Below are 15,698 nucleotides of genomic sequence, written 5' to 3' on the forward strand. Positions count from 1 at the left end.
ACCCCTGCATATTTTTGGGATGTAACCTGTCTCTTCTGCTTGTGAGCTTAGATTTGCTTTGGACTTGATAAAGGGAGGAATCCCGAAAGCTTGTATCTACAAAATTCTGTTAGTCCAATAAAAAAGGTATTACAAGATACTGCAACATTTTATGATTTGTATCTACTATGGTACTGCAAGGTAAATCAGATAGTGCTTTTAAAGGGGTACTCCACTGCCCTAGTGTCTGGAACATTTTGTTCCGAACTTTGGGTGCGGGCTATGGGGGTCGTGACGTCATGCACACACACCCTAGTGACCTCACGCCACGCCCCCTCAATGCAAGTCTATGAAATGTGGTGTGGTGGCTGCCACGCCCCTCCCATAGACTTGCATTGAGGGGACGTGGCATAGCGTCACTAAGGGGGCATGGCCGTGACGTCATGACCCCTGTAGCCTGAACCCAGCGTTCGGAACATAATGTTTTGGACGCTGGGGCAGTGGAGTACCCCTTTAATCCCATACTATGGATATGAAGGATGTGCCTATAATCCCATATGATGGAGCTGAACTTGATGTGCTCTGCATATTCTGTCTGTGAGCTACCATATTAAGTGGATGAAGTTTTTGTGATGGTTCTGCAAGATGTTTATTGATAAGCCTATTTATTTTTTTGTCAACGTTTTAGAAATAGACAAGAGTATACATGTAAGATATATTCTTATGACCAATAGTTCAAGTTACAGCTTTTTTTCCTCCAAGTTGTGACACAATTAATATTAAGGTAAGGCAAAGCTTCACATACAGTTTTCTTTGTTTAAATGTATTCACTCCACCCAGAGCAGAGATGAAAACAAAATCTCATTTGTTCTCATATGATTCATTCTTATTCAGTCATTATTAAATATCCTATAGCTTTCTTGTAGGGCAGTGTGCGAAATATGATACTATTCTATAACCACATCTAAGGTGTCTTTTTTAGACTACAAATATTGTTTCGGATTAGGAGTACCCAGACTCAAGGCAGGATTATAGACTCTAGTGACCCCAGATCCAATTTCAATTTGTTTTTAACTCTTTCCTACTGCAGACAGCTTACCCAACATAATAAAATATGCAGTGTTATTCATATATTACCACCATATTCTGCAGCACTTTATAGTTAAGAAAAGTACATACAAAAATGGCTAATCAAAAAAGTATGTAAATTATAGTAGTTCATTGTATAATGCAAAGGTATGCAACTTTTTTTTTTAGCGCACAAGGAGGGTCATAGAGGAAAGCAATAGTTACAGTTTTTTTTTTATTAAAAAAAATAATGCTTGTACTAAATACAATACGTATGGCGATCCTGTGTTACTTTTTCAACAAATAATGTGAAACTTTTATAAAATGGCTAAGTTCACATTGCTGTTGTGCTCCATCCTATTAAGGGCCTGTTTGACTCTCTGTACCCCACAAACGGTCCTAAAAAGGGGTCAGAACACAACAGATTTCACCAGGTAACCACCGGCTCTCGACAGATCCCATTGACTTGAATGGGGTCCATGGGGGTTTCAGTAATTTAATGGAGTTTAGTTCCGATGCACTTGCCGACGGAGCTCCATATAATGGAGCACAACATCAATGTGAACGAGCCCTTAGGGCAGAGCGTGAGTAAGTTAACATGAGCTAGTAAGGAATGATGGAAGAGTTCAGTTGTAACACTGCAACTATGATTGTTGCTTTGGGCTATAATACAGGTTTTAGCTCAGGATCAGAACAAGATTAGGCTTTGCTCAAACCTTGTCTTTTATGTATGTGTTTGGCATATAAACCAAAAAATGTTCCTAACACATATTCTGAATATATAGCCTTGTTACATGACCACTGACTACCATTGTTATTTTTTGGTGTGACCCCTTATATTGAAAAGATCAGTTGAATATAAATTCAGTGGTCAAATACCTTTTTATGGTTCACAGTTTGTCGGTCCCCCTGTTCCAGAGTTATGGGACGTTTTAGTTTTTCTGACAGATTCCTGAATCCTTCAGATGGGCCTGTGATGTGGTGTGTTGTTTTGCTAGAAGACATGGGTGGGCTTATCTGGGCCAGGAGCAAGAATAACTTACATGCATGTAGTATGTGCTCCCATCACTTCCCTCTGACATAGTCAGCAGGATTGCTACAGGATACAAATTTCACAAGACCATACAGACTATGTCAGAAGGAAGTGTTGTAGCACATACCAGCTGGACATCAGGAATTCTGCAAACTGATCAACAGCATCCACAGATCTTTTTATTAACTTTACATTTGTTTGCAAATAAATGCTATTCTTTTGTATGATGAAAGTTTATTTTTTTTATGTATTTTCATCTCTCTATTCTATTTTTCTTCTTTAATTCTTTTTACAACTCTGACTTCCTTTTTATTGTTTTTATTTAAATGTGCACTATCTGAGGACTATTTGATTCCTTATGCCAAATAAATACCTTTTGTAATTGGCTTCCATAAAAAAAAAAATATATATATAATATATAGATATATATATAGATATATATATATATATATATATATATATATATATATATATATATATATATATATATTTTATGTTAGTGTTTCGGCTGTATACTTTTGGCCACCAGGGGTCTCCTTTTTTTGGCCAGAACACATTCTGTCGGGTCAAAATCTCAGATTTGTTTCAGGAATTGTTTCTCTGCACTGAGCTTGATTGAGAGCTGCAAAGAGCCTCACTGAAAGCTGCACAGACTGAAAGCTGAACAGAGCCTCAATGAAAGATACACAGACTGAAAGCTTCTGCACAGAGCTTGAGGTCTTCTATTCATCACAGCGCTGCAACAATGTAAGGGTGGAAGTGGCCCCCCAGCAGGCTTCAGTGATGTCATGCCTGCTGGGAAACGCCCACCTTCTTCTGCTGGGAGATTGCACTATGTGAGCAAGAAGAAAGGTATGATCCATAGCTTTTAAAAGCTCTGAAATTTTATCTAAGGGTGGGAGGAGTTTTAGGAGTAGCTAGGGAACATAGTCTGAGTTAGTTTAGAAAAGTTTATTTGGTGACAGGTGCTCTTTAACCCCTTAAGGACCCAGCCCAAATATACCTTAAGGACCCGGCCATTTTTTGAACATCTGACCACTGTCACTTTAAACATTAATAACTCTGGAATGCTTTTACCTTTCATTCTGATTCCGAGATTGTTTTTTCGTGACATATTCTACTTTATGTTAGTGGTAAAATTTTGTCGATACTTGCATCATTTCTTGGTGAAAAATTCCAAAATTTGATGAAAAAATGGAAAATTTTGCATTTTTTTAACTTTGAAGCTCTCTGCTTGTAAGGAAAATGGATATTCCAAATAAATTATACATTGATTCACATATACAATATGTCTACTTTATGTTTGCATCATAAAATTGACGTGTTTTTACTTTTGGAAGACATCAGAGGGCTTCAAAGTTCAGCAGCAATTTTCCAATTTTTCACAAAATTTTCAAAATCGGAATTTTTCAGGGACCAGTTCAGTTTTGAAGTGGATTTGAAGGGCCTTCATATTAGAAATACCCCACAAATGACCCCATTATAAAAACTGCACCCCTCAAAGTATTCAAAATGACATTCAGTAAGTGTGTTAACCCTTTAGGTGTTTCACAGGAATAGCAGCAAAGTGAAGGAGAAAATTCAAAATCTTCATTTTTTACACTCGCATGTTCTTGTAGACCCAGTTTTTGAATTTTTACAAGGGGTAATAGATGAAAAATCCCCCCAAAATTTGTAACCCAATTTCTCTCGAGTAAGGAAATAGCTCATATGTGTATGTCAAGTGTTCGGCGGGTGCACTAGAGGCCTCAGAAAGGAAGGAGTGACAATAGGATTTTGGAGAGGGAATTTTGCTGAAATGGTTTTTGGGGGGCATGTCACATTTAGGAAGCCCCTATGGTGCCAGAACAGCAGAAAACCCCAACATGGCATACTATTTTGGAAACTAGACCCCTCAAGGCACGTAACAAGGGGTCCAGTGAGCCTTAACACCCCACAGGTGTTTGACGACTTTTCGTTAAAGTCGGATGTGTAAATGAAAAAAAAATTTTTTCACTAAAGTGCAGTTTTTCCCCCAAATTTACCATTTTTACAAAGGGTAATGGGAGAAAATGCCCCCCCAAATTTGTAACCCCATCTCTTCTGAGTATGGAAATACCCCATGTTAGGATGTAAAATGCTTTGCGGGCAAACTACAATGCTCAGAAGAGAAGGAGTCACATTTGGCTTTTTGAAAGCAACTTTTGCTGAAATGGTTTTTTGGGGGCATGTCGCATTTAGGAAGCCCCTGTGGTGCCAGAACAGCAAAAAATACCCACATGGCATACTATTTTGGAAACTACACCCCTCAAGGAACGTAACAAGGGGTCCGCTGAGCCTTAACACCCCACAGGTGTTTGACGACTTTTCGTTAAAGTTGGATGTGTAAATGAAAAATTTTTTTTTTTTTACTAAAATGCAGTTTTTCCCCAAAATTTTACATTTTTACAAGGGGTAATAGGAGAAAATGACCCCCAAATTGTGTAACCCCATTTCTTCTGAGTATGGAAATACCCCATGTTAGGACGTAAAATGCTCTGCTGGCGAACTACAATGCTCAGAAGAGGAGGAGCGCCATTGAGCTTTTGGAAAGAGAATTAGTTTGGAATGGTAGTCAGGGGCCATGTGCATTTACAAAGCCCCCCGTGGTGCCAGAACAGTGGAACCCCCCACATGTGACCCCATTTTGGAAACTACACCCCTCACAGAATTTAATAAGGGGTGCAGTGAGTATTTACACCCCACAGAACTTTGGAACAGTGGGCTGTGCAAATGAAAAAGTTTATTTTTCATTTTTACGGACCACTGTTCCAAAAATCTGTCAGACATCTGTGGGGCGTAAATTCTCAATGTACCCCTTATTACATTACGTGAGGGGTGTAGTTTCCAAAATGGGGTCACATGTGTCGGGGGTCCATTGTTCTGGCACTATGGGGGCTTTGTAAACACATGTGGCCTTCAATTCCGGACAAATTTTCTCTACAAAATCCGAATGGCGCTCCTTCTCTTCTGAGCATTGTAGTTCGCCCGCAGAGCACTTTAAATTTACATATGGGGTATGTTCTTACTCAGAAGAGATGGGTTTACAAATTTGGGGGGGCTTTTTTCCTATTTCCCGATGTGAAAATGAAAAATTTAGGGTAACACCAGCATTTTAGTGAAAAAATATAATTTTTTTCATTTTCCCATCCAACTTTAATGAAAATTCGTCAAACACCTGTGGGGTGTTCAGGCTCACTATACCCCTTGTCACGTTCGGTGAGGGGTGTAGTTTCCAAAATGGGTATTTTTTTTTTTTTTGCGTTTGTCAGAACCGCTGTAAAATCAGCCACCCCTGTGCAAATCACCAATTTAGGCCTCAAATGTACATGGTGCACTCTCACTCCTGAGCCTTGTTGTGCGTCCGCAGAACATTTTACGCTCACATCTGGGGTATTTCTGTACTCAGGAGAAATTGCGTTACAAATTTTGGGGGTCTTTTTTACCTTTTACCGCTTGTGGAAATAAAAAGTATGGGGCAACACCAGCATGTTAGTGTAAAAAAATAAAACATTTTTACACTAACAGGCTGTTGTAGCCCCCAATTTTTCCTTTTCACAAGCGGTAAAAGGAAAAAAAGCCCCCCAAAATTTGTAGTGTAATTTCTCCCGAGTACGGAGATACCCCATATGTGGCCCTAAACTGTTGCCTTGAAATACGACAGGGCTCCGAAGTAAGAGAGCACCATGCGCATTTGAGGACTAAATTAGGGATTGCATAGGGGTGGACATAGGGGTATTCTACGCCAGTGATTCCCAAACAGGGTGCCTCCAGCTGTTGCTAAACTCCCAGCATGCCTGGACAGTCAGTGGCTGCCCAGAAATGCTGGGAGTTGTTGTTTTGCAACAGCTGGAGGCTCCGTTTTGGAAATCCTGCCGTACAAGACGTTCTAAATTGTTTATTGGGGGGGGGGGGGGCAGTGTAAGGGGTGTATATGTTGTGTTTTACCATTTATTAGGTGTTAGTGTAGTGTAGTGTTTTTAGGGTACATTCACACTGGCGGGTTACGGTGAATTTCCCGCTAGGAGTTTGCACTGCGGCAAAGAATTTTCCGCAGCCCAAACTTGAAGCAGGAAATTTACTGTAAACCCGCCTATGTGAATGTACCCTGTACGTTCACATGGGGGGGCAAACCTCCAGCTGTTTCAAAACTACAACTCCCAGCATGTACTGACAGACCGTGCATGCTGGGAGTTGTAGTTTTGCAACAGCTGGAGGCACACTGGTTGGAAAACCTTCAGTTAGGTTCTGTTACCTAACTCAATATTTTCCAACCAGTGTGCCTCCAGCTGTTGCAAAACTACAACTCCCAGCATGTACTAATCACCGAAGGGCATGCTGGGAGATGTAGTTATGCAATAGCTGGAGGTACCCAACTACAACTCCCAGCATGCCGAGACAGCTGTTTGCTTTCTGGGCATGCTGGGAATTGCAGTTTTGCAACATCTGGAGAGCTACAGTTTTTAGACCACTGCACAGTGATCTCCAAACTGTGGACCTCCAGATGTTACAAAACTACAACTCCCAGCATGTCCAGACAACAAACAGCTATGTGGGCATGCTAGGAGTTGTAGTTTTGCAACATCTGGAGGGATATAGTTTAGAGACCACTGTATAGTGGTCTCAAACTGCAGCCCTCCAGCTGTTGCAAAACTACATATTCCAGCATGCCCAAACAGCTGTCTGGGCATGCTGGGAGTTGTAGTTTTGCAACATCTGGAGGGCTACAGTTAGAGACCACGGTCTCAGACTGTAGCCCTCCAGATCTACTTACCGGCTTCCGTAGGATCCCGGCAGCCGTCCTCTTCTGACGCACGTGACGCCGCCCGCCGATCAACGTCGCCGCAGCCTCCGGACGGGTAAGTGGACGTCGGCGCCCGGTCCCCTTCGGTTCCCCGTTCTGCCCCGCCTATTGTGGGAGGGCAGAACGGGGAAAACGAAAGTTAACCCCCCCGCCCCCGGTCTGCTATTGGTCGTCGCCTCTGACGATCAATAGCAGACCAATAGCAGGGATAGGAGGGGTGGCAACCCTGCCACCTCACTCCTATGCCTACAGGGGGATCGTGGGTGTCTTGGACAACCGCGATCCCCCTTCTATTCCGGGTCACCGGGTCACAATAGACCCGTATGACCCGGAATCGGCGCAAATCGCAAGTGTGAATTCACTTGCGATTTGCGCCGATCGCCGACGGGGGGGGGTCTGATGACCCCCCTGGGCATTTGCACGGGGTGCCTGCTGATTGATATCAGCAGTCACCCCGGCCCGGTCCCCGCCTGGCGCGCGGTGGGGACCGAAATTCCCACGGGCGTATGGATACGCCCTGGGTCCTTAAGTACCAGGACGTCAAGGCGTATCCATACGCCCTAGGTCCTTAAGTGGTTAAGTTCATCCTACGATGTTAGAGAAGGTAAAGTTAATAGAAAGCAGTAGAATAGATACTATAACCGTGCCTGAAAATCCGTTGTCTTACAAATTCAGGCAAGATAGGTCTTGTCAAAGTCTTATTAATATTTCACAACCTGTTCTCATAGCACAGTGACATTGTCATGTCATATGAAGAGTGAGGTAATGTGCAGAGCCTATACAGTGTATTTACATCTTCAGACTATTTCTTTGATTTTGCAACACATTGAATCATTGAATCAGGCTTGTTGATACTGATCAACAGAAAAGACAGATCTAAGGGATTAAGTTACAATAGCATGTCTGCCGACAGTACCTCTCCCAACCTTACCATTCATGTAAATGTTCTGCACGACAGACTATTCATGTGTCCTCTGTGGCGAGGGAGCAGTATGCTGCAGCCAGATGGCTTTGTTGCCATTAGTACTCCACTGGGCATTCTGGGAAGAGGGAATATACAAAGCAGCTCAGTCACTCTACCATATTAGGTAGTGTTTCCTAAATATCTGTTTTTTATTCTAGCTACAGAGTTTTGGAAACTGATTGGGATCTAATGCCAAGACAGAAATCTCCCCAGAAGGAATGAGTACCCATCTGCAGACTGTGCTGTTTTGGATATGTTGCCCCTCGCCTATACAGAGCAGGGTGATAGCACCTTTGATGTTTTCATCAGCTATTTTAAAGATGTTAACCAGCCTCATAAGATTTACTGTATATCCTATCCTCAGAGGCCATTAATATAATCAGATTGGTGAAGGTCCAATTCCTGGCACTCCCACCAATCAGCTGTTTTAGTCTCTTAAGGGAGATTTATCAAAACCTGTGGAGAAGCAAAGTTGCCCTGTTGCCCACAGCAACCAATCAGCTTGCTTCTTACATTCATAACAAGGCCTCTGAAAAATTTAAGAAGCGATTTGATTGGTTGCTATGGGCCTCTCTACAGGTTTTGATAAATCTCCCCCTTGGTGTTTACTGCTACTTGTCTTTGTATTGCCATATTTTTTTGTAGCAACAGTGTGAGCTATTTTTGTGTTGTTCAATTCAAGTAAATGGGGCACCACTACAGTACTTTGCAGTACTGTTACTAATACCACAGTGATCCAAGGGTGAGGGCAAATGAAAACTGATCTGGGGACCTGAAACAGCTGACTAAGGGTGCATTCACACCACGTTTTGTACATACGGGTGCCGGATCCGGCGGGGGGAGGGGCAAACCGGGCGCTCCTGTACCCCGGCCGGATCAGCCCGTGACTCCATTTGCTTTAATGATCCGACCGGAGTCAAACGGTGACTCCGGTCGGCTCAGTTTTGACCCGTATGCAGTTTCCTGACCGGACCTAAAACTGTAATATACTACGGTTATAGGTCCGGTCCAAAACCGCATACGGGTCAAAACGGAGCCGACCAGAGTCACCGTTTGACTCCGGTCGGATCATTAAAGTAAATGGAGTCACTGGGCTGATCCGGCCTGGGTATGGGAGTGCCCGGTTTGCCCCTCCCCCCACCGGATCCGGCACCCGTATGTACAAAACGTGGTGTGAATGCACCCTAAGAATCAAGCAACCCAACAACCTGACATTCTCCATTCTAACTCAGGCAGGATGTTTAGAAATTGCAACCCCCCCCCCAGATATCAATGCTGTTACTTACAAGCTTTTACCGTATAATATTGGCATGAAGATTCATGATTTTTTAATTAAAGAATGTTTCCAATAAACAGTAAACACGTAAAACATAAATAGTGTTGAAATGTGAAAATACACTAATAGAATTTTCTATTACTTTATAGAAAGTATATTATGTGCTTTCATCTTCAGGTAAATTGAAGTGTGTCTGTTGTTGACAGTATAATTTATAATAAAATGAAAAAAGGTAAAAAAAATATATATAAGTATACCGTTGAGTACATGGCGTACCTATTAATAAATAAAAAGGAAAAACAGAGAATAGCTGTTATTATAGATGGTTATGAGACCTATATTGAGCCAATAAAGTATTACATGGTATTATCAGTATAATTCAGAATACCAACTGATTAACAACAGGACTTTAGCAGGATGTTAACAGGATACCAGATCTTGAATCACTATTGTCTTATCAATGAAAAAGTCTATGTATAAGCTCTAGATACTGTATTAAATTCATTCATGAGAGGATTTCATTTTTGCTTTCTCCAGTCTCTGTGTTTGCTCTGGATTTGCTCTCCTCCATTGTTTCATCCCCCTTCTCCGGCTTGAATATTGCAGAAGCGAGTACCAAGAAAGTATGTTCATGTATATGTCTTAGTGGTCATGTGTAGATAACCTTAAAATTTCCCATATTTTAATTCAATTGTTACATCAGGTTTTCCTGATTCTCTTCCTTTTACCCTCTACTGTTACTCTCACAAAGCTTCTAGAATCTGCTGCACTGAAGCATAAACTTTCATCCAGGCCCGTCACAAGAGGACAGGCAAACCAAGCAATTGCTTGGGGCCCCAAAGCTGGCCCGGGGCCCCCGAGCAGAGATGTCCTCCTGTCCTCCTGCGATATATCTGCGATATATCGTTCGGCAGGCAGCTCGCCCTGTCGGCCTGCCGGGCCAGCAGTGCGAGACCCTACCTGGAACAGTAGGCAGAGACTGAAGTCGCTGCCTCCGGCTCCTTTTTGTGCCCTGCTCCGTCTCACCTTCAGCCGCTCCAGGATTCGTATTTTCGCGCGTCACATGACCGTCATGACGTCACGCTGAGTCCCAGAATTCAAGGGTTGGCATCCTAACACCGGCTCTAGAGCATGACGTGTCACATGACGGTGTGCGGTGCGCGAACTCACAGGATTACCGCGCACGGCGTTTAGTGCAGCATATATCTCTGACAGTGAGTGAATGTTATTTCAAGGTTCTGAACTACCTGCCTACTGGGTCTGGGGGGAGGGGGTTAATCTTGGGTACCGTGCTACCTTCCTACAAGCAGGGGGGGGGTTAATCTGGGGGTACTACCTTCCTACTGGGGGGTTAATCTGGGGGTACTACTTTCCTACTGGGGGAGGGGGTTAATCTGGGGCCCCCCGAGTAGGCACCCCCAGATGAACCCCCCTCCTGGGGTAAGGGGGGTACTACCTGCCTACTGGGGGGGTTAATATGGGGTTACTACATGCCTGCTGGAGGGAGTGGGTTAATCTGGGGGTACTACCTGGCTACTGGGGGAGAGGGTTAATCTGGGGGTACTACCTGCCTGCTGGGGGGAGGGGGTTAACCTGGGATACTACCTGCCTACTGGGGGGGAGGGGGTTAATCTGGGGCCCCTGAGTAGGCGGGTAGTACCCCCAGATTAACCCCCTCCCCCAGTACGATGGTAGTACCCCCAGATTAACCCCCTCTTCCCCCCACTAAGAAGGTAGTACCCTCAAATTAACCACCTCTTCCCGCCAGTAGGAATGTAGCACCCCCAGATGAACCCCCTTATCTGGGGGTGGGGGTGGGGCTCCATGTCTAATTTGCTTGGGGCCCCCAAATTCCTTCAAACGGCCCTGCTTTCATCATCTTTCCTTTTAGTGAATATGATGTGATTTGGGGATGTGCAGTTTTTGGCTTACACCAAAAATATGTTTTCATAGCAAGTCTCTTCAGCACCATTTTCATTCTGCAGCATTGAAGAGGAATTTTGTTGTTTGTTTCACCATTAAACAAGGCACATGAGTTGAAACACCATGACTGGGCTTAGGCTACTTTCAAACTGCCGTTATGCCCTGTCCTTAAAGCGGTACTCTGGTGGAAAACATTTTAAACCAACTGGTGCCAGAAAGTTAAACAGATTTGTAAATTACTTGTATATAAAAATCTTAATCCTTCCAGTACTTATCAGATGCTTTATACTACAGAGGAAGAGGTTCTTTCCTTTTTGAATTTCTTTTCTGTCTGACCACAGTTCTCTCTGCTGACACCTCTTTCCATGTCAGGAACTGTCTAGAGCAGGAATAATTCCCCATAGCAAACATTTCCTTCTCCGGACAGTTCCTTACATTGACAGAGGTGTCAGCAGAGAGCACTGTGGACAGACAGAAAATAAATTAAAAAAGAAAAGAACTTCCTCTGTATTACACAGCAGCTGATAAGTACTGGAAGGATTAAGATTTTTATATAGAAGTAATTTACAAATCGTAACTTTCTGGCACCAGTTGATTTAAAAAAAAAAAAAAAATGTTTTCCACCGGAGTATGCCTTAAACAGCCATCAGGCTCTATTTTTTATTTTTTTCCAGCTTTTAATGGCCGTTATCAGAACGGGGCACAACGGGCAATAACAACATTTACTATAATAGGGTCCGGTGGGTGCTGTTATTTTGTAGCTGGAGTAGCGGGAAGAAAAGATAGTACATGCAGTAGTTTTTCTCCCGCTATTCTCCCCGGCTCCCCTGACAGCCGCTTTATGGACTGATGAGATAAAAGTGACAGTACAGATGGGTGGGCCCGTGGATGAATCAGTGTGGGGCACATAGCTCCACTTTGACTCAGACATCAGCAAGGTGGAGGGGGAGTACTGGTATGGGCTGGCAGTAAAGGCTTTAAAGATGAAAGAATAATGACGCGGCTCTTCCGCACCTGACCTGTACCCTATTGAGAATTTGTGGGCCCTTACTAAACAGCACCGTTAGAAATAAAGCCGATTTTTATTATATGATGTGTCTCCTCCTTCTCTGTGCTGGAGAAGTGCCCCGAGAGAAGTCCCAGTTTTAAAGAGGTACTCCGGTGGAAAACTTTTTTTTTTTTAAATCAACTGGTGCCAGAATGTAAAACAGATTTGTAAATTACTTCTATTAAAAAATCTTAATCCATCCAGTACTGTTTAGGGGCTGTATACTACAGAGGAAATGCTTTTCTTTTTGGATTTCTCTTCTGTCATGACCACAGTGCTCTCTGCTGACCTCTGCTGTCCATTTTAGGAACTGTTCAGAGCAGCATATGTTTGCTATGGGGATTTTCTTTTGCTCGGGACAGTTCCTAAAATGGACAGCAGAGGTCAGCAGAGAGCATTGTGGTCGTGACTGAAGAGAAATCCAAAAAGAAAAGCATTTTCTCTGTAGTATACAGCCGCTAATAAGTACTGGAAGGATTAAAACATTTTAATAGAAGTAATTTACAAATCTGTTTAACTTTCTGGCACCAGTCGATTAAAAAAAAAAAATGTTTTCCACCGGAGTACCCCTTTAATGTCTATTGGCACATTGTTTACAGCCCCACCTCAGGAGATTTATGATAAAACAGTACACCTCTCTGAACAGTGTCTGGGAGACTGTGGTTGCTGCTGCACAAAAAGTGGATTGTCGCCAGATCAAGAAACTGTCAGACTCCATGAATAGGTTTATGACTGTTATTGAAAAGAAGGGTTATGTTGAGCTATATTGGCCACTATTTTTGTTTGTTTGTTTGTTTGTTTGCTTTTTGCTTGGGGAATTTTATTCTAAATTCAAGAGATGAAAATAAACAAGTGAAATAGGAAAATATTTCATTTACAGTAGTTTCATAATAATTCTGTACACTTGCACAATAGTTGCCTAATAATTGTGCACACCCAGATATTCTCCGAAGAAAGCTAAAAGCTCACTTTTATTTTCTAGAATATTCAGGTTTACAGTTTATTACCATTTTAGATTCACGGAAAACACTGTAAGTTGTTTAATAGTAAAATGAATACTCAAAAATACAACTTGCCTAACAACTGTGGACAATGCACATATGCTGCAAAGTAGCAGGAAGCATGATATACCATGTCAAAACACCTACCCTGAGAGTACATTTCTATCATGAGTATTCTGGGGGGAGTAGATAAATCCATGATTTGAGTGGGAATTCTTCTAAACTAACCAAGTGCGTTCCGATTTAATTGTATAAAGTCACCATGTTATGGATAATCCTTTTAACAATAGCCTTGTATGTTTCACCTCCAGCATTGTAAAGCATTCTGTAGTTGCATTAAAGGAGTAGTCCAGTGGTGACTCAGTGGTGAGCAACTTATCCCCTATCCTAAGGATAGGGGATAAGTTGCAGATCGCGGGGCCCCCTGCGATCTCCTGTACGGAGCCCCGACAGCCCGCGGGAAGGGGGCGTGTCGACCTCCGCACGAGGCGGCGGCCGACACGCCCCCTCAATACAACTTTATGGCAGAGCCGAAGCGCTGCCTTCGGCAATCTCTGGCTCTGCCATTGAGATGTATTGAGGGGGCGTGTCGGCCGCCGCCTCGTACGGGGGGTCGACACCCGCTATCTCGGCGGAGAGCCGGGGCCCCGTACAGAGAGATCGCAGGGGGCCCCAGCGTTCGGACCCCCCGCGATCTCAAACTTATTCCCTATCCTTAGGATAGGGGATAAGTTTTTCACCACTGGACTACCCCTTTAAGTATAAAAGACATACACTTACAATATTTAATGTTTGATCATCAGACTCATTGACTAACCATATATGATCTAGAGAAAATGTAAAATGCTCCTTGACTCCTAATGAAGGTATTGCATTCACTAGCTCACAAAGAATATATAAACCACCTGAATATTAAAAAAAAAATGATGACTGTTCACATTTAATAGTGTTTTTATTTTATTTGTGACTTTTTTTTGTATCAATGAAGGTCGTCTAAAAATGGTTAATAATAATGTAGAAAAGGAATGTGGCTCTGTAGATGTATATGTTTCTGTTGCTACCTCAGGGTGTTCCTGTTTCGGATGCTACCTTTACTTTGGCTTTGCTTTTCGAGTACAGTTCTTGTTTTGAACTGACATGACCCTGACATGCCCATTTGTTACTGACCCGGCTTGGTGACCATTCCTCCCTTCCCTACACACTTAGGAAGGGACTATTGCTCAGATGGCACTGCCCCCTCTTCATGTACGTAGGGTAGGTTAGAGCAGGTGATATTAGGACTGCACTTTACTGTCCCCCCACCATTACACATAGTTCTAAAAATCCACACACATTCATGAATAATAGTGAATAAAACAGTAACTGTAATAAAATTCTTAAAGCAATTTATATACAATATACCTATGGACCAGTATATTTAGAGCATTTAGAGCACAGGAAAAATATGCAAGTTTACTTATTTGTCTCAAATTACACCAATAAGATGTAAATGAAGCGTTCAGCACTGTTATTCTGAGAATATAGCAATTAAAAATTAATAATAATCTAAATAAAAAAATAAAAAATAATAATAACAGAGTAAAACATCTAGAGAGCCAGCGTCCATTTTGGCATATATGATCTAGTTAGGAACAAACTATGTATCCTGATTAGATGCTTAACCCCTTAAGGACAATGGAAGTAAATGGACGTCTTGGTGCCCTGGTACTTAATGCAGCCGCATGAAGCGACTTAAGGAGCTATCAGCAGCCGGGGACCTGCCGGTAATGGTGGACATCAGGATCGCACTGATGTCCACCATTAAATCTTCACATGCCTTGATCAATATGAAAAATGGAAAAAATAACAAGGTTATGTCTCTTTCATTCCATTTTTTCTAGGATGTGATTTGACCAAAAATTTGCAATTTTGGACCTTGTTTTTTTTTTTTTTTTTTACATTTATGCCGTTCACTGTACAGGATCATTAACATTATATTTGAATAGTTTGGAATCTACACACACAACAATACCAAATAGGTTTATTATTTATAATTTTTTTTTATTATTGGTAAGATGGGAAATATTTTTTCACATGAATAAAAAAATCTCTTTTTAAAAAAAAATCAGTATTCATAACAGCATCTATGGCAATGCGGTAGTTTGGGTTGCTGATCTGATCGCCCACGGCATGACCGCAGGGATCACATCAGCTAAGACGGCAGACTGAGGTCTCCTTACCTTCCTCCTTCCAGTATATATGCACAACCGCATGTGGGGTTGAGCACCTCCTACCTGCCAATTGAGACCATCTCTCTTTTTCGTTATTTAAGTCTTATACTTGGAGATGTAAAACTCCACATTTTATGCACCTTTATTACCACCTTAGGTTGCATTCAGGTTCACCTGTGAGGCCGGCATACATGCTCAGCCACTTGGGTGGGGCTTATAGCCTGCCTCCCTCCTCCCATTGTATGTGTGCCCAGTTCACACTGGAGGTAACTGGGAGAAAGCTGTGAGTCGGACCTAATGCTGCCATAATTGCCCACTGGCCCCTGGTTTTGCTTATCAGGCACAGGTAGGTTAGTGTTAGGTCCCGTGCCACT

General features: G+C 42.5%; 1 protein-coding gene across 1 annotated transcript in view; it reads left to right on the top strand.

Moving 5' to 3' along the window:
* LOC130361023 (uncharacterized) overlaps window positions 1-15,698 on the top strand; it is a 229,556-nt gene that overhangs the window by 67,601 nt on the left and 146,257 nt on the right. Inside the window, exon 3 of the mRNA XM_056563582.1 lies at window positions 9,680-9,765. Coding sequence (XP_056419557.1) covers window positions 9,680-9,765 — 86 coding nt within the window. The remainder of the gene's footprint in view (window positions 1-9,679; window positions 9,766-15,698) is intronic.

The sequence above is a fragment of the Hyla sarda genome, chromosome 3, assembly GCF_029499605.1.
Source record: "Hyla sarda isolate aHylSar1 chromosome 3, aHylSar1.hap1, whole genome shotgun sequence".
NCBI classification, from domain to species: Eukaryota; Metazoa; Chordata; class Amphibia; order Anura; family Hylidae; genus Hyla; species Hyla sarda.